Here is a 24,673-nt window from a genome sequence, read left to right as displayed (position 1 = left end):
TGCAGGCAGCCGCCCCACTTCCGTAGTTGCCACTGCTTGCCATCTGTGCAGCCTTGCCCCCCTCTCCCCTGCCATCAGTGGCCTCCCTCTGTAGGCAACAGGTGTGGGGTGCGATGGCTTGGCTGGCCTGGGGCTCCCTCTGGGGGGCGATCGCTAGCTGGCCACATACCTGCCAGAGTCACCGCTGGTGGACTGGGCCTCCCTCTCTCTATGCTGGAGTGTGGGGCCAGTCTTGTGAGGGGCTGTGGTGGTTCTGGTCTCTGGTTGTTCTGGTCATTAAGCTTATGGTGGTTGTCCTTTTATTATATAGGACTAGAGGTCCAGTGCACAAATATTTGTGCACCCCGGGGGTGGGGGGTTGCTCAGCCCAGTCTATGCCCTCTTGCAGTCTGGGACCCCTTGGAGGATGTCCACCTGCTGGCTTAGGCCCACTCCCTGGGGGATCGGGCCTAAGCTGGCAGTCAGACATCCCTTTGGCAGCCCGGCAGCCCACGGGGAATGTCCACTTACCAGCAGGGAGCAGACCTAAGCTGCAGTCGGACATCCTTAGTGCTGCTGAGGAGGCGGGAGAGGCTCCCATCACCACCGCTGTGATGGCAGCCATCAGCCTGGCTTGTGGCTGAGCAGGGCCCCCCCCTGTGGGAGCACACTGACCACCAGGGGACAGCTCCTGCATTGAGTATCTGCCCCCAGGTGGTCAGTGTATGTAATAGTGACCAGTCATTCCCAGTTGTTTTCCTGTTAGGGTCAATTTGCATATTACCCTCTTATTATATAAGATAGAGGCCTGGTGCACGGGTGGGGGCCAGCTGGTTTGCCCTGAAGGGTGTCCCAGATCAGGGTAGGGGTCCCGCTGGGGGCCTGGCCAGCCTGGGTGAGAGGCTGATGGGTGTTTGCAGGCTGGTCACACCCCCTTCAGGGTGGGGGTCCCCACTGGAGTGCCTGGCCAGCCTGGTTGAGGGGCTAATGGCTGTTTTCAGGCTGGTCAAGACACCCCCAGTGGGGACCCTCACCCCATGGAGGTTTGGCTAGCCTGGATGAGGGGCTGATGGCTGTTTTCAGGCTGGCCACACCACCTTTAGGGTGGGGGTCCCCACTGGGGTGCCTGGCCAGTCTGGGTGAGGGGCTGAGGGCCTTTTTCAGGCTAGCAAAGCTCCCCGGCAACAGAAGCTCCCAGCCTCTCCTTTTTTTTTTTTTTTATTCTGGGATTTACTTACCTTCTATAATTGAAACTTTGTAGCCTTGAGTGGAGCTCAGAGCCGGCCAGGACAGGCAGGAAGCTTGGCTTTCTCCATTGCCAGGGGCAACCCAAGCTTCCTGCTTGCTCCAGCTCTGTGGCCACGACCGGCTGAAAGCAGGTATCTGGGGTTTATTTAGCTTGTATAATTGAAACTTTGTTGCCTTGAGTAGAGCTCATAGCCAGCTGTGGCAGGTGGGAAGCTTGGCTTCCTCCATCACTGAGGCAACGAAACCTCCTGCTCGCTCCAGCTCCATGGTTGCCAGCCCCCATCTTGGTTGGGTTAATTTGCATATTGTCGCTCTGATTGGCTGGTGGGTGTGGCTTAAGGCGTAGTGAAGGTACAGTCAATTTGCATGTTTGTCTTTTATTAGTGTAGATATTGTGAAATGATGACCACAATAAGTCAAGTCAACATCCATGACCACATATAGTTGCAAATGTGTTTTCTTGTGATGAGAATTTTTAAGATCTACTCTCCTAACAATTTGTAAATATAATATGCAGTATTGTTAACTATAGTCACCGCACTGTACATAATGACATCCCAGGACTTATTTCTTTTGTAACTAGAAGTTTGTACCTTTGATCCCCTTCACCCATGTTGTTCGCCTCCACCTCTAGCAACCAGAAATCTGCTCTTTATAACTGTAAGTTTTTTTGTTTTGTTTCCAGATTCCACATATGAATTCTACAGTATTTGTGTTTTTCTGCCTCACTTATTTCACTTAACAAAATGCCCTCAAATGGGTCTGTCTAAGAAGCATATATAACTCTGTCACCTTATGCTTTAAAACTGTTGAAATAGCCATTTTTAAAAATATATATATTTTATTGATTTTTTACAGAGAGGAAGGGAGAGGGATAGAGAGTTAGAAACATTGATGATAGAGAAACACCGATCAGTTGCCTCCTGCAGACCCCTCACTGGGGATGTGCCTGCAACCAAGGTACATGCCCTTGACCGAAATAGAACCTGGGACCCTTGAGTCCGCAGGCCAATGATCTATCCACTGAGCCAAACCGGTTAGGGCGAATTAGCCATATTTGCCATCAGGGTGAAGTTCTTCCACAGAGATAAAGCCTTCCAAAATCCCACAATCTAGCAAAGAGAGACACAATCGAAGGAGACTGAAAATCTGATTTCATATTGGATCTTAATGAACAAGAATAAACTATAACTAAATCAGCTCATAGAAGTTTATTATTTGATAAATTGGGAAAATTTTATTATTCTCATAATATCAGAGGTCTACATCTAGGTAGAGTATTTCACTGTTGGACAAGTTCAGTAGATTGCTCCTGCATGTGCTAAGAATCCATGCCTGCATTATTTAAATCTTGAAAATCTCCCTGGCTGCTTTTACTGCTTTTGCATCTATGGGAGGCTTCCTCTGACTGCCGGGCTGCAGAAACTTCTTCACAGGAGGGAGGTTGCTGATCCTGGTTTTCAGGGCCTGCAATGCACAAAGCACAGCCTCAGATGGAGACACAACACCCACTGCTCATTACACAGGCCAGGGGATCTGAGGACAGACCAATGGAGTCCCCTCCATCAGCACCAGCAGGAGGCTGGGAAAGGGACACCCAGCAAGAAAGGAAGATAAGGGGAAGGAAACACAGCTCAATAGCACTTTCCCCAGAGACAGGATTCAGTTCACAGTCTTCTTCCCACATGGAAATCCTGTGGATTCTCACTCTTGTGCAGACAAGGAAGACTAATGTGACTGTCAGAGCAACACAGGCAAAGGCTCCAAACTGGAGAAATGAATATGTGGGACAACTGGGCTGGAGCTGAAGATAGAAAATATAGAAGGCCAACCATGTGGATAGTCAAAAGCAATCTTCCCTGTGAGAGAGAGACAGACAGACAGAAAGAGAGAAGGGGGTGTGGGGAGAGAAGCACAGTGTCTGAGAGAAGGAGCAGGAGCTGAGGGAAGGAAATCAGAGGAAGGAGATCTGCTCACACAGACTCAGGTAAGAGACCAGGACACACGGGGGAGGAAGGGAATCCCTGAGAAATGAGGACAGAAACTGCATGGAACAGGGCTGAGCATAGAGACGCTGAGCCCTGGGTCCCTCTCATTGTGAAAGACAAACTATTCTCCTTGGGGCAGCATCCACCCCCAATTTCCTTGGCAAAACAATATTTTTTTCCTGCCTCAGACCAGGGCCTACGAGCAAATTTTGGAGACCTGGGGGCAGCGGGGTGTGGACAATGATGCAATCATAACATGGCCAGTCCAAGAGCCCAGATATTAGATTCCAAGATGGGAGAGGTGGGTTCCCTCCCCAGGCCTGTCAAAGGGGTCACCTTCAGCAGCGGGAAGTTGGCCATTAGGCTGGGGTCAATCTCTTCAACTTGGTAGATAAGTTCAACCAGGTGAATGTCAGCCCTGCTCAGCCTGTTGCCAACCAGGTAGTGTTGTCCGTGGCTCTTCAACACCTGGTGAATTGGAGGGAGCAGGTTATGAACACAGGTGCACTCAGGCTGGGTCCCCCTGCTCCTGCCCAGGTCTCTCCAGCCCGGCTTCCCATCTGGGCTGTCTCACTGGACAGGTGCAGAGCATCAGACCACATTCATCTCCCCTGACTCACTGAGACAGAGAGAAGCAGGTCTTTGCTGTTCTTTCCTCACCCCTCAGCTGAAGCCCAGGCAACCATCTCATTTTCCCATTCCCACATCACTGGGCTCCCTCTGTGCATGTTGGTCTGGCCAGGGCTTGCACTGACTGCGCTGTGTTTCTATGTGCTACATGCCTTAAGGACTCAGCAGCCCTGAGGTTTCAGGACTTGCTTCTCTAGGCTGTTCTCTCTCTCCTTCGGGCAAAGACTCCATCTTCATGACATCCTTCCTCAATCCCAAGAACACTATTTCAGAGTCTATATTTCTCCTCTTGTCTGCTCATCTCATTTCCTGGTCTACTTATGTAGGATCTGAAATAATCCTGGACCAATTTGAACTCACCATTTCCCTTACAACATTGTCTCTTATTCCTAAGCCACCTGTGCCTCTCAATAACATTGGGAGAATTTGTTACAATTCACATGTGAACTGCCTAAGGTGACTGCACTTGTCGGTAACTTACTTTTAAATGCATCAAAAAAGAATGTTTGGCCCTAACTGGTTTGGCTCAGTGGATAGAGCTTCGGCCTGCGGACTGAAGGGTCCCAGGTTCGATTCCAGTCAAGGGCATGTACCTTGGTTTCGGGCACATCCAGTGTAGGGGGTGTGCAGGAGGCAGCTGATCGATGTTTCTCTCTCATCAATGTTTCTAACTCTCTATTCCTCTCCCTTCCTCTCTGTAAAAAATCAATAAAAATATATTTTAAAAAATAATGTTTGATTATAGCAGAGAGGGATGGGGAGATATATGATTAAGCAAACATAATTATAAAATGTTAATTTTTAATCTAAGTGGTCAGTATATCTGAGTTTATTGTATATCTCATCTTTTCTGTTTCTGTTTTTTATAATTAAATATTGGAGAAATATGTGATGCTTATTAAAATCATTATAGCAATGTGGAAATCATAGAGAAAAAACACACATGGACCACTGACTAAAGATAACATTTTGGCAAATACGCTTTCAGACTAGATAGATAGGTAGATAGATAGATAGATAGATAGATATGAATGAATAAGTAATTAATGACTACAATAAAATATCAAATGCTATATTGTTATATGCATTTTGCATTCATGTGATCATAGGGCTCTTTATTTTCATGGGATCATGGGGCCCTTTATTCATGTGAGCATGGAACTCTTTGTTTTCAAAGTATAGATACACCTAAATTGCAATATCTATTTAGGTTTTCATCATGTGAAAGGTGCCTAAACTCTTAGCACCACAGGGACCAGGAGAGTGTACTAGTATGTTCTGATTGATACCAAATTCTTTCCTCTTTGAATAGAACCTCACACACAAGCAACAAATTAATATTTGTTGAATGAATGATTTAATACTTAATAAAAATAAGTTCCTCAGTATTAGTCTTTTTACTTCTATGTAAGCCTCCTGTATCCCTTACAATCTTTTTGTTGTTGTTCATGATTTTATTTAGTATGATTCCATGGTGTTTTAATCTGAAATACTCTCCTTTTACCTTCAAAGAGAAGCATTAACTAATGTATGTATTATGTATATTGATGGAACTTTATTCCTTAGTTTTGCATGACTTTCCTCAAAAGTTTGAGAGACATATCCACAAAATGTATAGATTATTTATTTCTTACCATCTTTTTATCTGTTTTTTTCTCTCCATCCCACTGCCTTTCTCTCTGTTTAGATACATCTCATCCATCACAGAAACACTACCATATCCTCCTGGTGGGCAGTTGGGGTCATGTTGCCTGTTGTCAGCATATTTTCCAATGAGTTGCTTCCCTTGTGCTCCTCTTGGATGCAAAGCCCCTGCATGGTGCTCTGCAGGATCTACTCCAATCGTTAGTGTGGCTCTAACTGTGGCCATGAAATGCCATCAAATAGAGAATTTTAAATCGGGTCCTAGTAAACTGAACTTTTGCTGACAGATTGTAACTTGGGTATAACAGGTACATATCCTACCCACAGCTGATTTTTATAATAGGCTGGGAGAGTCGGGGTGCTCCATCAGTAGTCAGGAGGGCCCATTGGAAGTGAAGGTCAAAGATGCAGGACTGCCCAGGCACCAGTTATCTTTGTCCTCTAGTCTCAGTTCCCCAAACACTGACCAGTCCACTTACCTTTTCAAAGGCTGGGAAGTAACGATTTGTTGTTCTCTCTCTGATCTGGATCATCTTGGCGTCTTGTTCATCAGGTGGCAATAGTGGTAAACGCAGGATCAGTTCATACAAATCTGCAATACCTTCTGAATACATATCAATCCTGAAAGACAAAAATGACCCAATTGTCAACTGTCACCTGCCTTACACGTTATAGTTTAAAAATCTAAGAGAATGGGTTATTGGGAGGTGGCAAAGTAATTCACCTCCATTGGGTGCATTTTTAAAAAATATATTTCTTTATTGATTTCAGAGAGGATGGGAGAGGGAGAGAGAGAGAGAGAGAAACATCAATGATGAGAGAGAATCATTGATCGCTGCTTCCTATATGCCCACCACTGGGTATCGAGCCCACAACCCGGGCATGTGCCTTTGGCCCAAATCGAACCCGGGACCCTTCTGTTTGCAGGCTGACACTCTATCCCCTGAGCAAAAACAGCTAGGGTTGGGTGCATTTTTATATACCAGTCATTCAGCTATGATTTTCACTTAGTTTTAACATTTCATATCAAGGTGGTTATCTTCGTCTAAAATTTTTGTTATACTGACAGAGAACATCAGTGCGGTGTCCAGAGTCACAGGCATAGTGGAATCATTGCAGGTACCCACTGAGATGCTACCTAGGGTTTGCCATCTCTGCTGTGGTTGGTTCTGGGCACAAACTCCATGTGATCCATAAGGCTAAAGGCCTGCCACCTGAGGAATCAGCAGAGAGTCCCTGGTACAGACACCTCAGTCATGTCCCTCTCCCTCTCTCATCTTGTTACACCACACAGGCCCATTTATATGCCCAATATTAGCAGTTCTTCCAATGAGTCCCCATAGAACACAGTTCCCAACCCTCTCCATGTGCTGTTTCTAAACTTTGGCCATGTTTGCACTGCTCAGGACTCTACCTGAAACATCCCCTGAATGGGTGCAATCCTTTATACAGTTCCAACCAGTGCATTTTATAGAGGAGTTTTTTTCTTTTGTTCTAAACTGGGTTTTCTACAATACTTATAAATATGCCAGCTTTATTGAAATACTATATTTACATACCATAAATATCACCCTTTATGTAAGGTGTACTATTCAGTAGTTTTTAGTACATTCTGAAATCATCATCACATTCTCTCATTCCAGAACATTTCCTATCATGCCCAAAAGAAATTCTGTGCCCTTGACTGTCACTTCCTATTTCCCCAAAACTCCATCCCCAGGAGATCACACACTACTTTCTGTTTATAGGATTTGAATGTCTGGAAATTTTATATGAATGGAATCATTTTATATACAGCCTTTTGTGTGTGGTTTCTTTCATTTTGTATACTATTTTTAAAGTTCATTCATGTTGTCACTTACATCAGAATGTTGTCCTCTCTATGGCTAAATTACATTCCATTGTATAAATATTGCACTCTGTTCATTCATTCACCAGTTGATGGACATTTCTATTGTCTTCACTTTTTAAATATTGTGAGCAATGCTGCTATGAACATTTGTGTGCATGTTGGGGAAGGTCATCAAGAAGATGTGAGTGTCATTTGACCCACAAGCTGGACCTGGGCAATTGGAGGCTCCCCACTCCCTCCCCTGTGCTTGGAATGTGCTCTCTACATGCCTTCCCCAGGACACAGCCTTGGGATAGGAATGTGGTGATAAGACCATCTGGACTTGGTATGTGAGCCAGTTGAGGCCTCTATATAACCTTTTAAGATCCTGGAAGTTGGATTCAGAAAACTACTCGTCTTGTGGTCATGAACAAATTTCCTTGTATATTAAACCTGCCACCTACCAATAAGGACTGGAGGGCCTTTTTCTGCAGTCTCTCCCTGCCCTTCCCAGATGGGAGCCAGTTTCAGATTTCACCTGAGGGCTCCCAAGGAGGTCTATGAAGCCACAGTACAAGGTTTAGTGGGGATGTAGTGTTTATTATCTTGGGCACATACCTAGAGGTGGAGGTGCTGACATAGATAAGTCTATGAACATAAGTCTATGTTCAACATTTCGAGTAAGTGGTACCAGTTCCTTAGAAGTTTTAGTTTCAATCATGTGGTTCCCTCTCAAAAAGAAAGAACGCACCCCCACCCCTCCCAGATGTAGCTGCATTGAATAAATGTGGCTGCTTCAGTACAAAAAATATGCTCCAAGTAACCCTGGCCTCTTGAAAACCTGCCTCTGCTAACCGTTGTCAAGTGGCCAGTCCACACAATGGGCTGGTGAGTTAGGTTCCTTGTGGGGCGCGGCTACAGTGTTTTGGGCAGGTTCAAGCCTTGGATTGAGAAGAGGGCACAGTCCTCTCATTGCCACGTGCAAGTCCCAGCTGGAGGGCAGAGCCTTCCCAGCACAATTATAGCCAACAGCTATAGTTGTAAACTTGAACTATAGTTCGAACACGTGGCCCCACGTGCTTGAGTGATGTAGGCTTGATAGAGTTCAGGTGCATGTAGTTGCGTAAGATTGAAACCCAGGAGAATGTTGTAAACATCTTGATCACGCCCTTACTTTGCCTCAAGGCATCTGCTATAAAATAAAGACACGGCTTGTGGGCGTTGCCGCTGTCTATCAGAGTAGCAGTGTCCCACTGAGACCCAGCTTTCATTCTCTTGTCTGTTTTTTTCTAAGCCTTTCATTGCCCCCACTCAGGGTCACTGAACCAGGCTGAGCTGCCATGAGTATGCCATGGCCATGCCGGCTCCCCACAGCTCCTGGTAACTATGCCTGTAACTTCTGGAACTTGAGAATGAGCCCCTTTGTGTCCTTTCCTTCCCCAGTCTTTTCTTTAAAGGCCTGAGCACCTGGAGTCCTGACTCCACCATCCTCCTGGCTTCATGGTTCACCAGTGTTTGGAAAAGCCTGTCACTCCCTGTGCTACCTCTGTGGACTGAGTCTTCCTTTCTAATCCCACTGCTTGATTCCACTTCAAGTGGAATCCCTCCTCCTCATGCTCCCTGCTGGCCTGGACCTCAGTCTGTACCTCAAAGGCTCATGCTGCTGTTGGTCATGATCCCCAACACAATCCTGATCATTCAAGGAAGAATCTAAATTGTTATTAATTGTTTATTTAAAAACAGAAGAAATACCTACAGGGCTCTCTCCTTTATGTCTGTCCCATACAGGTTGTGTTTGGCGGCAATGTAGTTGAGAATGGCTCTGGTCTGTGACAGCTTCATCCCGTCGATTTCCACCATGGGCACTTGCTGGAACATCAAAGACCCATCTTTTGAAAAGAGAAAAGAAAAAGTAGAGTGAAATGTCTAATGGATCACAGTCTTTTAAGATGAAAACAAGTTTGTTGAAATTATCAGGTAATACTTTAACAAAATGGCATTTTGTTCTTAGTTTTTTACAGTCCTTTTTCTTATCGGTCTGCTTTTTATTTTTTAACTCATTATTTTATTTACCTGTTTATTTCCATCAGATACATGGTAACTGCCTGTATTTTTTGCGATTGATTTATCTTTGTGGATATTTTTAAAAGAAGCTGGAGAGAGGCTGCAGCAGGCTGCCAGCCCGATGGCATTTCAAATGGGAAGTTCCCACAGTAACTCTTGTGGTGTTCATGGCATTTAAGGCAGGTTTTGAGAGAGATTTTACGTAGGGATCTCTTTCCCTGATTTCAACATCTGCAATATTGCTAAGACATTACCTTGCAACAAACCATAGAGATCATTCAAAGCTACTGCTGGGCCTATTTCTACTCTCTTCACCCTGATGCATGTGTTTGAGTGTCAGTGGATAGGTGGGGTCCTGAGCAGACACAGCTCCTCACAGCGCGTATAGAAAGGAGGAGAAGTAAGGACTGGGTATCTCAGGTCACAAGGGATGATTCCCTGGTGAATATTATAAGTTCTAGCCCTTCCTAGCCCTGAGTGAATGATGAGGCCTGCTCAAGGAGCCCCACCCTTACACTTGAACTAATTTCCTTCTCTTTTACCCACCCTCCAGCTCCCACCATACACACTCACAGGCATTGCCTGGTGTTCAGACCTCACTATTGCATTTATTCCCTCATCAGAGGAATTTAGATACATTGTCTTACCATTTCTTAATTTTTCCAAGTCTTCTGGACTTTCCAAAAATTGCTCTTCAAACTAGAATCAGAAAGAGTAAAGGAGTTCTTGTGATTCATTCCTTAGCATTACAGAACTTTTACCCTTAAATGACCTCTGTCTGGTACATCATATGGAGGAGGTAAGATTCCTGAGTTTGGCATGGTACACAGAAGAGTACAATTATGCTATTTGGAAATTCAGATTAGAGCCATCAAGAACAGATCATGAAGCAAAATAAGCCAGTCAGAGAAAGATAAGTATCACATGATTGTGTCGAATCTAATGAACAAAATAAATTGATGAACAAAACAGATCCAGAGACACTGAAACATGCAATGTATTTCAGAGGGAAGTGGCGGGTGTGGGGGGCTGGAAGAGTTTGACCAAAGAATTTATATATGGTTAGCCCATGGACAAACAATAATGCAGGGAAGGCCTTTATGGTGTGGGCAGGAACAGGGTGGAGCAGGTTATGGGTGGAGGGTGGAGGGGGATAGGAGAAAACATCTGTAATACTTTCAACAATAAAGATATTTTAAAAAGAGGACAGAGCATGGCTTGCAGCACTTAACTGCTCACACTTGGAGGTTCCCTTCACCTCCACCTGCTTTTACCTCTGTCAATGGTCAGGTCATGATTTGGGAGGGGAGTGTTATCAGAGGGAAGGGACTGGAAAGTTCTTGTAGTTATGGAGTTTTGATATCTCAGGAAAGCCTTTCTCTCCATATGAGACAGGCCAGGAAATTGTGTGTCGCCCAGCGTGGAATATCCATGGGCCCATAACCATCTAAGATGCTGTCACCAAGATGACAATTACCTCATTTCATTTTATTTTATAGTTTAAAAGGGCTATTTTATGATAAAAGTTGTGGTCTCGAGCTTGCTCAGTGGAAGAGTCTATTGTGGATCTACATAATTCCATTGGGGAAGACCTGATAGGTAGTGAGTTATGTGTGCAGGAATTTATAAAGCTTCCAGTGCAAGACAAACATAAAGGATAGAGGATGGTCATCAAGGGAGGGTGGCCAAGGTAGGATGGCATTGGCTGGTGTGATGTTGCTTGTGAGGCTAACGGAGATGAAAATGATTGTAAAGATCTACCTTTGGGAGCACAGAACCCAGGAAAGCTCACCAAGATCCTTACCCCACACCCCCTTCAGTAAAGCTGGGATGGAGCAGAGGAAGCCTGAGATGTTCTCAACATCACCTCCTAGTCGCCCTCCTGTGCTGAACTCATCCTGCCCACAGGCTCTGAACACACCCCTGAACCCCAGAGCTGAAGTCGGGGTGGATTTATGGAGAGGAAAAAAAAGCTGCATGGCACTATTTGTAGTTTTTGTGTACTTCCTCACTCATGAAATTAAGAAAGAGCCAGGCTCAAGTCCCCATGTCTTCATGAACCAATGAAGAAAGTATAATCCTGGCTCAGGTAAACATGTTATTATGAAGCTGAAGGAAACACATTAAAGCTCCGGTCTCACCTCACCTGAAACCCTCCTTTACTGTTCTGACTTATGGGACAAAATTTCCTGAGTTCATCCATGCCTCCCTCTCCTGAAAACCCTCAGAGTTGCTGAGTCACTCTGATGTGGACTGAGAGAAAAGTGTTTTTCTCATTGACACCTCTAGAGGGCAGAGCTCAACAGATGCCACAGAAACCTACCAATTTTCCATGCAGAACCTGGCATTTTGACACTGTAAATCAAGCATGTCAAACTCAAAGGCTAACACGGGCCAAATAAACAAGGTTTAAGTTTATGTGGGTCACAAAAAAACAAAAGCTTCCATTTTCATAGAAACATAGGTTTATTTCCATAGAGACATGCTGAATACAAAGGGCTGAAATAAAAGACTCATCTTTAACATAAAATAATAGAACATTTTAGGAAAAATTAATATTTTTTCTTGAACATTTACTTACCAGTCACTGAATAACTGCACAAATTAATAAGCGTAACGCAAATAAACTTATTTTTCTTGTTCTCCGAAAGCGAGATATTTCCTGTTGCACACACCAAACAAGTCAGTACAAGACTAATGATGTGGCAATTGGCTGCTAGAATATTCGCTGCTAGTATTAGTGGAGAGAAATGGTGCCCCTGCACATAAGGCAGGTAAGGGAAATGAATGCAACATGATTATAGTAATCAGTCATTAGCGAACATTGTAGTTGGTTATTAATAACTATAGATAACAGGATATTGTAAAAACTAAGTTATGAAATTTTTATTAAAACGTTTCTTACATACCGTTATATTGACTGGGGTGCAAAAATATTCGTTGTGGGCCACATGTGGCCTGTGGGCCGTGAGTTTGACATTCTTGCTGTAAATGCTTGGATGTCCTTCTAGCTGCCCCCATGCCTCCTTTTAATCACCTATTCACTTGTCTGCGTCCTGACTGGAATGTAAGCTTCCTGAGGACAGGGAAAACCTTGTCTGTTGGTTCATCTGTGTATCCCCAGAACCAAGCACAGAACCTGGCCCTTCAAGGTGCTCAACACAATCATGGCTGAGTGCATGCCTAAATCTTTAACAAGCAACTTGTTATAATCTGCTCCTCTCCACTTTTGTGGTTATATCTTTTTGTTTGTTTTTTGTTTTTTTTAAAATATATTTTATTGATTTTTTACAGAGAAGAAGGGAGAGGGATAAAGAGTTAGAAACATCAATGAGAGAGATCGACCAGCTGCCTCCTGCACACCCCCCACTGGGGATGTGCCCGCAACCAAGGTACATGCCTTTGACCGGAATCGAACCTGGGACCCTTGAATCTGCAGGCCGACTCTCTATGCACTGAGCCAAACTGGTTCGGCTGTGGTTATATCTTAATTTTAATTACATTACATTATAATACTATCGTTTTTATCTTTTTATTATAAAAATTTCTACTATTTACAAAATGAAAGTACAAAGGTCCTCTTTGTATCCATCACCCAGCTACAATCATTATCACACAAGCCAATCTTGTGTCATCTAGATGCCCACCCACTCTCCCTAGCTTGTGAGAATTTGAAACAACCCCATATACTGTATCATTTAATACTTAACTCTTTAATTTATATTTCTAAAACATTAGATTTATTATTAAAATAACCACAATATCACACATAACTAAAAAATTAGCAAAGATTTTTAATATCCTCTAATATTCAATCTATAGTTGTATATGTGTCATAAATATTTTACTGTTTATTAAAATCAAAATAAGGTTCATAAATTATGTTTAGTGGCTGTTTCTTTTATTTCCTTTAAAATTTTCTTTTAATTTTTCCTGTACTCTTACACTTGCAGGATTTTAAAAAATTTTATTGGTCAAATAGTCCAATTCCTTCATAATATGCATAATATTTTTATTTAAGGCAAAACCATTCACAGGCCATGTAGTATGGAAGTCTCCTAGCTTATGTGAGAAAGTACTTCACCACACTCAATTTTAGATTCAACTTAAGATGATAGAACTCACAACCCACCTCGACTCCAGCTGCAGCCAGGAGCCACCGGATGGGCTCCATTCGAAGTCGTCCATTCATGTAGTGAAGCTTGGGCTTCCCAGCCATGTTGCAGCCTCCTGGTTTCTCTAAACATGAATGAATGCATGCATGAATGAATGAAACCATAGAAGCAAACTGTATTTTATGGTGTACATTTGAACAGAAGGGTGAAGTATCTGCTTTCTTAATGGTGGAATTGGTGGGGTCCCATGAGGTCTTCCTTTGCCCATATTCTCACCTAATAGTGGCCATTGGTGTCAAATTGCACCAAGTAAGTCTCAGGTAGCCATTTGTCCTCACTCTGAGGATATAAACAGAGCAGCCTGGATCCCACACAGGAGAAGCAAGCCCTTGAGGGGCCTTGAAACCAGAGAACTTACAACAGGGAAGAGGACAAGGTCCTCGGAGCAGAGTTAGTCCTCTGCTCTTTGGCTGTCCTGCTGCTCTTGTTCAAATGCATGAAGTGGGGCTTAGTCCTGGCCTGATAGTCACCAAAACCTTCTAAGTTCTTTCCACTCAGGAAAAGGTTCATTCCTCTTTCCTTTTGCAATTCTATATTTTTTCACTGCTGGATGAATTTTATTTTTCATTTAGAAAATGGATGTTAGTGCATTACCTTTATAGTACATGGAAAGGAACTAACATGTTTAGTGTATATCACATAATGGACACTTTATAATTTTTATCCTTATTTAATCTTGGTAAAAATGACTTGAGATAGATCTTGTTGTTATTCTAAGTTTATAGTTGGGGGTTCTAATGTCTATAGAGGTTAAGTAACTGGCATAAAATAAGTGGTAAACCTATCATTTGAACACACTTAAGAAATATTTGGAGAGAAACCAAGATGGCAGCATAGGTAAACACTGGAGATTGCTGCCTTGCACAACCACTTCAAAAATACAAATAAAAGACATAACGGACATCATCCAGAACCACAGGAAGGCTGGCTGAGTGGAATTTCTACAACTAGAAGGAAAGAGAAAAACATACCAAGACTCAGAGGAGTAGCGGTGCTGAAGTAAATACAAAGGTGCAGAGGTGCATGCGGAGAGGGCTGGAGGCTGAGGACACGATTGTCTTCTTCAATCAGGAGGGAGTCTCAGGCTCTGAGCTCCAGTTCCGGGCGAGTCTTTGGGGACCCAGACTCATACGGGAGAAACGGGACTGTCTGGCATTGGTCGGAACTCGAGGGCAGCTTTATCTCGGAGGCACTTTCGGCGATTGCCAGGACCTCTGAAGGCAGGACTGAGAGCAGCCATACTGCTGGTGCTCTCGGCCTTCCCTGCTGACCCCCTGGGACCCCGCCCCACCCAAGCCATGCACGGAGGCTTTTGCATATGAAATGCCCGGCACTTTGTAATCTGAAAATAACTTAACAATCTGCAGCTGCCCCTAGGCCCCAGGGCAACTTGCATTGCTTTACAGCTGGCTTCTGCTGGGTAGCCTCAGGCAAAGGCTAGATTAGCACCTCCTTAGATCCAAGAGCCAGTGTACCCAGTGGTCAGAGTGGGACCATCCAATTATAACTACTCAGATCTATAAGGGACACACTCAGGGGGCAGACTAAGTGAGCATCATAGCCCCACTGAAGCAAATCTTGCCCCATAAGGGTGTCTTCAGCACAGAAGTTCTCCCACTATAGACACAGCTGAATCTCACAGCCAATTGGCCTGGAGGTCAAATCCTCCCAGTGATAACTACAACAATCAAGGCTTAACTACAACAAGACTGTGCACAAAACCCACAAGGGGGTGCACCAAGAGTGTCTACCTCAGGTAATTGGGACACTTAGCACAGAAAGCCACTCTATTGACACAGCGCATGAAAAACGCCGAGACAAAGAAACAGGACACAAATGACAGAAATGGAGGAAAGCAAACTGCTGGATATAGAGTTCAAAACCACACTTTTAAGGTCTCTCAAGAACTGGCTAGAAGCCGCCAATAAATTTAGTAAGGCCCTCGAAAAAACTGGTGAGACCGCCAATAAATGTAGTGAGATCCTCAAGAAATCTAGTGAGACCCTCGATGTTGTGATAAAGGACCAACTAGAAATTAAGCATACGCTAACTGAAATAAAGAATATTATACAGACTCCCAACAGCAGACCAGAGGATCGCAAGAATCAAGTCAAAGATTTGAAATACGAAGAAGCAAAAAATACCCAACCGGAAAAGCAAAATGAAAAAAGAATCAGAAAATACGAAGATAGTGTAAGGAGCCTCTGGGACAGCTTCAAGCGTACCAACATCAGAATTATAGGGGTGCCAGAATAAGAGAGAGAGAAAGATATTGAAAACCTATTTGAAGAAATAATGACAGAAAACTTCCCCTTACCTGGTGAAAGAAATAGACTTCCAAGTCCAGGAAGTGCATAGAACCCCAAACAAAAGGAATCCAAAGAGGACCACACCAAGACACATCATAATTAAAATGCCAAGAGCAAAAGACAAAGAGAGTATCCTAAAAGCAGCAAGAGAAGGAAAGTCAGTTACCTACAAGGGAGTACCCATACGACTGTCAGCTGATTTCTCAACAGAAACTTTGCAGGCCAGAAGGGAGTGGCAAGAAATATTCAAAGTGATGAATGCCAAGAACCTACAACCAAGATTAGTTTATCCAGCAAAGCTATCATTCAGAAGTGAAGGTCAGATAAAGAGCTTCACAGATAAGGAAAAGCTAAAGGAGTTCATCACCACCAAACCAGGATTATATGAAATGCTGAAAGGTATCCTTTAAGAAGAGGAAGAAGAAAAAGGTAAAGATACAAATTATGAACAACAAATACACATCTATCAACAAGTGAATCTAAAAATCAAGTGAATAAATAATCTGATGAACAGTATGAACTGGTGATTATAATAGAATCAGGGACATAGAAAGGGAATGGACTGACTATTCTTGGGGGGGAAGGGATGTGGGGGGTGCGGGAAGAGACTGGACAATAATCGTGCACCTATGGATGAGGACACTGGGTGGGGAGTGAGGGCAGAGGGTGGGGTAAGAACTGGGTGGAGGGAAGTTATGGTGGGGAAAAAAGAGGAACCAATGTAATAATCTGAACAATAAAGATTTAATTTAAAAAAAAAGAAATATTTACCTAATTATATTGGACACCAAAGTCTTGGAGGTTCTCTAAAAGAGTATTTTGTAAACTATGAATTGTGATCCCTCATGTGCTGTGAAATCAGAACAGTGGGTTCTGACCAGCATTTTCCATTTGAAGTATAATAGGAAATATCAGTGTGCCATATGTAGTAAGTCTTACTACATAATTACTAAATAAAATTTTAAGTTTAGTTACACTTACACTGTGTGTGAGTGTGCATATGTGATTGTATGCTCTGGTTTGTTGTGAAAGGTAAGAAATTCATTAGTCTGGGGTCAGCGAAAGAAGTCTGACAGCTGTGGCCCTTTTCTAAGGTTTCTCTGCACCACTGACATTTGAGGCTGGATAATTCTTTGTTGTGGGGGCAGTCCTGTGCATTGGAGGATATTTACTTTAGCAGCATCCCTGACCTCTACCCTCCAGATGCCAGTAGCATAGTACCCTGTCCCTCTCTCCCATCATGACAACCCAAAATAAAATCAGGGGCAAAATCATCTCTGGCTGAGCACCACTGCTCTGTTCCAAGCTGGGACAGCAGCACAGACATGGGAGGAGCCAAAGAGAGCTCCTCACATAATGACTGGGAAATGCCAGCAAAGGTCTTGGGCAGGTTTTCTCAGGGATGTGAGTACAAAGGCACAGAAGTCATTAAAAAGCAAAGATCTGCTCTTCCCAAAAGTGGCCAGAGGTGACCTCTGAAAATGGTTCGCTGTTCACTGGACAGAAAACCTCACAAAATCATGCAAATCAAGAGGGTCAAATATTTGTGTGCATTGCCCAGGCCATCAAGGGCATGCATATTCAAAAAGCCACCAAGGATCTGAAGGATGCCACTTTATAGAAGCTGTGTGCACCATTCCGTTGTCACATGGTGGAGCTGGTAGGTGTGCCCAGGCAAGGATTCAGTTGCCTAGACTTAGGAGAGGACAATTTCTGCCCCATTCTTAGTCACTAGACATCTACTCAGAAAAATGTTTTTAAGCATTTTTGCAAGATTTTGTGGTTAATTTTTTAGCAAAACATATGTCTTTACGCAATAGTTAGATTTTTTAAAAGGTACATGAAATTTGAATTTTTATGTCAAAAGGTAACCATAAGTTAACATTTCAATTAAGCAATAAATGCTATGTTTTATTCTGCCTTTTCTCAAGGCTGCAGCCAACCCTCTGTTTTCTTAAAGTGTGTAAATCAGCTGTTCTCAACCTGTGGGTAGCAAACAATGAAAATACATCCGGCATATCAGATATTTACAGTATGATTCATAACAGTAGCAAAATTACAGTTGTGAAGTAGCAATGAAAATAATTCTATGGTTGGGGGTCATCACAACATGAGGAACTGTATTAATGGGTCACGGCATTAGGAAGGTTGAGAACCACTGAAAGCCCTGTGTTTTCATTCCCTATTTAGCCTTTCTCACAGTTTGGGAACTATTGCTTGGGGCCCCAGGTGTCCTCAGTAAATCTACAAATTCCTGTTTGAAGAGAGAGAACTCTGAGAGTAGGGGAGGAAGCCCACTCCCTTTCTCATGCTCCCCCTTCTTAGGAGAAGCAGCACTTCTCATTCCCCTCCCCCTGATCTAATTGTTGTACAGTCCCTGTCCATCCTTATAAAAACCTCCGTCAGCACTCAGATCTCAAGATGGTGTTTTGAGGACTGGGAAAAGTCCCCCATCTTCTCAAGATGCCAGCACTCAAATAAACCCCTTTCCTTTTTCACCAGCACCTGTCTCATGAGTTTGGCTCTCATTGCAAAGGCAGCCAAATCTGGGTTTGGTTACAAAAAGAGTTTAAATATTCCAAAGGATATTTATTTATTTATTTATTTATTTATTTATTTGCTTCTTAGAACCTTGTTTCTGGGTGACATGTAATATATTTTCGCTTTTTAAGTGTTTCATTCAAACTTCCTCAACTAACACTCATGGAGCAGCTTCATGTATCAAGCAATAATGGCTCTTTGGGAACAAGAAACAAGTCTGATTTGTTTCTTCCCCTTAAGGGACTTAAGCCTGATCAGAAAAATAAGCTTGTTGACAACTGGAATTCTGAGGCTTTCCTGCATGAGAACTCTGTTTTGCTCTTTGTTTTGTTGACAATTCTCCCAGGGTACTACTGACTCTCATTAGGTTGCACCCTACTGGGTAACTTCATGCGCCTTCTGAAAACTAATGCTCCATTGATGTATGTAGCTCTACCCTCAAGACTTCCCCAATTATAGACCTAGAAAGGGTCTGAGAAGTAGGCTGGTCCTTCAAGAGTGTAAAGAATATGCTACACAACAAAGAGAGGGTCTGATTTGCCAGCTAGCTGGTTAGTGATAAAGTCTAAATTAGATCCCAATTCTCCTGACATTCCGACTAGTTACTCCCTATTATTCTAGTAGTATATTACTGAATTTTCACAGCCTGCAGAAATCAGTTTCTTTGTTGCCCACTAAATTAGTGAGTTTCCCGAGAAGTTGTCGTAGTACACAGTGTATTGAGCACAGTTCATTGTTCAACAGGCTGTTTGCTCAAAGTTCAGTACACTCTCCATGTGACAAGGCATGGGCAGATTTCTGAAAAGCCATTCCTTTTGTTTGTTTGTTTGTTTGTTTGTTTGCTTTGTTAGGATTTCCCTCATAAGCCTTGCCATTTTACAATATAGAACTATGCAGTGATTAAAATTATAAGCTGGGATCATGGTGATGAAGTAGCCAATCCTGATTATAAAACACAACATTGTGCTATTTAAATGGAACTATCAAAGCAGTAGAACTTTCCACATAGTTGAAACACAATGGTTATGCCAAAAAGCTTTGGCAAGGTAGCCCAGAGGAATATTTAACTGGGAGAATAGAAGGAATTTGCAAATCCCAACTGTCAGACTGGGAACCTCACAGCTCAAGAGAAGGCCGTTATTTTCTTAAGTTTGTCTAAGATGTAAACCCAGAGGCACTTGAATCCTATTCTAAAGTCCCAATACTTTTAGATTCACTAGCCAGTTTGAGTCTTTTCTTTATAAGAAACCCTTTCAACCCTTTGGTCCAAAAGCACTAAGAAGGAAGGGGAGGAGAAGGAGGATGAGAGGAAGACAGAGCGTTGGGGTGGGCGGTGAGGAGGAAGAGAAGAAGGAGCAGGAAGAGATAGAGGAGAAAGAAAGGTAAGTGTTTAATCACAAAGTAACTCATACAAACAAGATAATATAAGAATTCATCTATGGAGGAGTAAATTCAGATTCTGATTGGCAGGCATTGCTGCCAATTGGTTTCCCAACAGGAGGTGTCAGTTCAAGAGGCACATAACCATTGTCTTATATTTTCTTCCCGTTGCTCAATGTGTGCCCTGCCAAATTTAAATTCAGTACCAGTGTGTGTTTTCTACTGTATGAACACACTAATGCATCATTCTAATGGCGAAGCGATTTTAGTGTAAGCTCACATGCTCTCCCTGGAACTACAATGGTTGTATTTTCACATTACCAGTAATGATAACACTCTTACTTTCCCCATATTATCAAATTCTCTGCCTTCATTTTCAAAATTCTTGATTATTATTTTCCTTTAAAGACCTGGCCTTGAGGATCTAATAAATAATGCTTGAATTGTCTCCTGAACACACAAAGAAGGCACAATAAGAACATAGAGTACCCACATAAAATAACACATTCAAAAAAATTTCCAAGTGAAACGGACACAAGAAAATTTATAGAGATGTGTAAGGTCAGTACTAACCTATTAAGTTCACGCTGTCTCTGCTCAGCTCCTCAAGCTCACAGCCTAATATCTGTGTTAGATGCTTAAATATTTTGACAACCCTCTCCCTCCTAAGGGGGTGGAGTCCAATAAGGTGCAGTCACTCCCACAGCCTCCAGCCTCCACAGAGTTCAATACTAGACCTGAAAGCAAAGGACAGCTCAACAATGTTTCATTTCAAGATTATCCATAAATGCACAAAGAAGGGATTTCAGATGTATTTGGTTGCCCAATAGGTCCATGGGAACCAGGTTTCTATTAACACTGCTGCTTATATAGGATTTCATGACGTTTGCTGTAAAGATGGAAATATCTTATGGGAAAATGTGTCACAGGAGGGTAGTGTCAGACAAGAGGATAAGAAAGAGAAAATAGGAAGATAGCAATATAAATTCATAACAAGGACTGAATGATGAATACTGTTGCAACCCAAATTCTCTAGGCCCAAAAAATCTGTCTGAGTTATCTAGAGGTAGGCAGGAGGAACTCAGCTGCCTTACCTGGGCATTGTATAGACCCTTTCCTTAGAGATTTCACTTCAGCATTTCCTCTAGCTGTTTCTTTTGATTGGAACGCTCTCTTGTCTCTACTCTCAGGCATCCTGTGCTTCCTCTGTCAAGTAGTTATGACCTTATCTGTTTAATATCTGTGTGTCTTTCCCCACCCCCTCACCCCCATTTACTGTGAGCTGCCAAGGGCCCATGCCTGACTATAGTGCCTGGCACCACATGGAAGAGATGTCATAAGTAAAAATAAATACATATGAATACGTATAATATATCTTTTTCTAATGAAAAATTTCTAACAGATATGAATGCAGAAAGAAGAGTATAATGGGCCTTAATGTACCCATCACATTACCACAATAATTGTAAGCATTGTTTTGAAGCAAATCCCATTGTATTGCATCAATAAATAATTTAAAATATCTTTTAAACTTTGGTGAAATTATGTTACAGAAAAATTGCAAAAGTGGTGCAGAGTTCCCAAATACCCCTCCCCCAGTTTTGTCTAATATGAATATCATACATAACCATAGTAAAATGATCTATCCAGGAATCTGACATTGATACAATACTATTAACCAAACTCCAGATTTTACATGGGTTTCGTCAGTTTTTCGACCAGTGTCTTTTTTCCAGTCCAGGATTTCACACCAATTAGTTGCCATAGTCTCCTCCAATCCATGACAATTCCTCAGTCTTTCCCTATCTGCTGACCTACCTTGGGGCTTTAGGAGAACACTGGTCTACTGTCCCTCAATATGGCTCTGCCTGATGTTTCCTCGTGGCTTGATTGAAGGTATATGTTTTTTTGCAAGAATACTACAGAAGTTATGCTGTTCCTATATTGGGACATCACTTCCGGACATAACATCATACCCAAGACAAAATATGTCTTATTAACAATGAAGCTAACCTTGATCCTTTGACTCAAGTAGTGTCTGCCAGTCTTGTCAGCTCTAATGTTCCTATTTGGAATTAGTAAATATTTTATAGGGAAGTACTTTGTGACTATGCAAATATTTTGTTTCTAAATGAGCTCTCAGCCACCAACTTTAACATTCATTAGGGATCTTGCCTACAGCAAATGTTCCTATAGTGTTTGCTTAATGGCGATTTTCCTCATTCTTTCTACAGGGAGCAATTGAAATTCTCTTGTAAGAAAGAGCTATCTCTTCTCCCTTATTTATTTACTCAATTATTTACTTATAGCAGCATGGATTTATGGATATTTTATCATAAGTGAATGATCTAAGATTTTTAATAAACATTTTATTGTTCCAGCTTTGACCTTTGGGAGATACTTCAGGTTGGCTCCTATGTCCTTTAACACAAGTTTCCTCCCTTTTTGGGTAATTCCATATAATTTCTGCCCCAAAGATGTTTCAGGATATCTAGTGTTTCCTCTACCCCAATCCAGACTGGTCAAGCAGGGCTAGTGAATGTGCCCAGGAGGAAGGCAAGAGGCCCCTCCAGGCCCAAGGCTGTAATTGGGCTGGAGCTCAGGGTGAGGAGGGATGTGAGGAGGCACCCTTGCAGGCATGGGAGTCACTGAAGGAGGTAAAGAAGGTGGTGATCCTCAGACTTGCATTTAACTAAAGGGGTTCATTTGCCTGTGTGCATCAAAGCCCAATCAAATGCAGCAGGTTTATTAATTGAGGAAATGGCACCAAGCCCAGAGTCACAGGTGAGCAAATGCTCAAAGACCTGGCTCCTGATGGCTTCTAGTGGACACATTATGAAGGGGAAGATTATCCATAAATGCACAAATGACTAAGGGAGTTAGGGTCGTGGTCATGGTCATGGTTCTAATGATTGGTCGATGCTAGGGTAGGGGGTAGTTCTCATTGCATCTGGTCCTAATGTCAGCCGTGGCATTGCTCTGTCTGGTTTCACAAGGGTGTGGTTGGTGGGCTGGTTCTGCTTTTCTGGGTCTGGAGCTGAAACACAACTGAGGCCTAGATGTCATGTCTAGTTTGGCTGACACTCTGTCTCTGTGGTCAGCAGAGAGGCTTTGTTCCTAAGATGGTTTGATTCTGACCAGAACCTCATTGTTTGAAGGACTTAATGATTGAGGGAATGGATGTGGAGGGAGAAAGAGGTAGGTGAGCCAGGGTGCTGGGTAAGCCAGTTTGAATCAAAGGGAAAGGAATGGAATTTCTGCATGGTTACCACCACTCTGGTTGCAAGAAGAGAGCAGACCAGAGGGCAGTGAAGCTGCAGCTGGGGAGGTTACTGGGGTGGTGGAGGTGAGAAATCATGAGGCCTGATGTCGGGCAGTGGAAGAGAGAGACGGGCAGTGGAAGAGAGACAGGCATGGCAGTTGGGAGTTGTGTTGTCATGGCTCTGTGTCATCCAGGGGCCAGCAAGGAGAGGCAAGTCCACTGTGTGGACACCTTGGCTGCCGGAGCTGCCCTAGCTCCAGGGAGGAAACAGCGAGGAGGAGGAGGAGCCTGTGGAGCAGACTCTGAGTCTGGTTTCTGAGAAGCTGAGTTTGAAGGGACCGAGGAACAAAATGCTGGAGATGAGCTGTGGGCTGTCCGGGGCAAAACCCTGTGGCTTCTGAGCTGAAATAAGGTAACCTGGTCAGGAGGGAGGAGAGGCAGGGGCAGGGCTGTGTGCCCAGCTCGGAATTGGTTTCTCCTTGGTCAACCCCAGAAGAGAGGAAGCCCTGAGATCTCCCGGAGGGAGAAGGAAAGATCCTGTAATACAGGTCAGTCTCGCTATGACATGGGTTAAGTTTCTGTCAACTTGGAAGGCAACTCACATCCTCCTTCCCTGGGACATCATCCCCACCCCTTCACCCCGAAGCAGACCAAGAGCAGGCAGCTCCCTCCCAGGGGACCAGAAGGGTCCCGTGAAATCAGCAGCTGAATTCCAGGGGCAGGTGTCTGGGGCGGGTGGGTGGAGGTGGGGAGCTCTGTTCAGACCTTTCTCTTGGCACTTGACCGGTGTACCTCTGCCTTCTGGACACATCCATCTGGCTGCCCCTCAGGCAACTCAAACTAACCAAACCACAAACAGAAATCAAGTTTCCATTCTGAGGTTGGTCCTGCTGGCCCACACCGTTGCCCAGGCTGGAAGCCTGCCATATCCCTGACCTGTTCTCTCCCTGCGAATCCCCATTTCCCCTTCACTCTCACCCCAACCCGGCTGTTTCTCTACATACCAACCCATCTTCCAGTGCGGGCTGCCTTCATCTCTCCTGCAATTTCCATAGAACCCTGCACACCAGACTCTGTGTCCAGACCTGGCCCCTGTGGTGCTGTATTCCATCTCCAAGCGGCAGCCAAAGCGGTTTTTCTTTTCTTTTCTTTTTGAGATATAATTGACCTTCAGCAGTATATTAGTTTCCGGATTACAACATAATGATTCAATATATGTATATATTATAAAATAATGACCACAATAAGTCAAGTCAACATCCATGACCACACATAGTTGCAAATGTGTTTTCTTGTGATGAGAATTTTTAAAATCTACTCTCTAACAATTTGCAAATATAATATGCACTACTTTTAACTATAGTCACCACACTGTACGTAATGACATCCCAGACTTATTTATTTTGTAACTAGAAGTTTGTACCTTTGATCCCCTTCACCCATGTTGCTCACCTCCACCTCTAGCAACCAGCAATCTGCTCTTTGTAGCTGTACGGTGTTTTTTTTGTTTTGTTTTTAGATTCCACATATGAATTTTATGGTGTTTGTCTTTTTCTGCCTCACTTATCCTATAGAATAAAGAGCTAATATGTTAATGGTCATCACATCGTCATGCCGTGATG

At 43.3% G+C, this 24,673-nt stretch overlaps 1 protein-coding gene across 1 annotated transcript; it reads right to left on the bottom strand.

Annotated features, from left to right (window-relative positions):
• Positions 1–2,423: 2,423 nt before the first annotated feature.
• Positions 2,424–20,413, bottom strand: LOC139012438 (glutathione S-transferase A2-like). The gene is made up of 7 exons (XM_070418423.1): positions 20,363–20,413; positions 13,517–13,623; positions 10,032–10,083; positions 9,077–9,209; positions 5,969–6,110; positions 3,552–3,683; positions 2,424–2,694 (listed from the first exon to the last, which is right to left on the bottom strand). The coding sequence occupies exons 2-7, from the start codon at positions 13,601–13,603 to the stop codon at positions 2,572–2,574; spliced, it is 669 nt and encodes a 222-aa protein (XP_070274524.1). The 5' UTR covers positions 13,604–13,623; positions 20,363–20,413; the 3' UTR covers positions 2,424–2,571.
• Positions 20,414–24,673: the final 4,260 nt, after the last annotated feature.

The sequence above is a fragment of the Myotis yumanensis genome, unplaced genomic scaffold, assembly GCF_028538775.1.
Source record: "Myotis yumanensis isolate MYYU_CA2020_CCGP unplaced genomic scaffold, mMyoYum1.0.hap1 SCAF_6, whole genome shotgun sequence".
NCBI classification, from domain to species: Eukaryota; Metazoa; Chordata; class Mammalia; order Chiroptera; family Vespertilionidae; genus Myotis; species Myotis yumanensis.
This window is presented reverse-complemented; position numbering and strand designations above follow the sequence as displayed.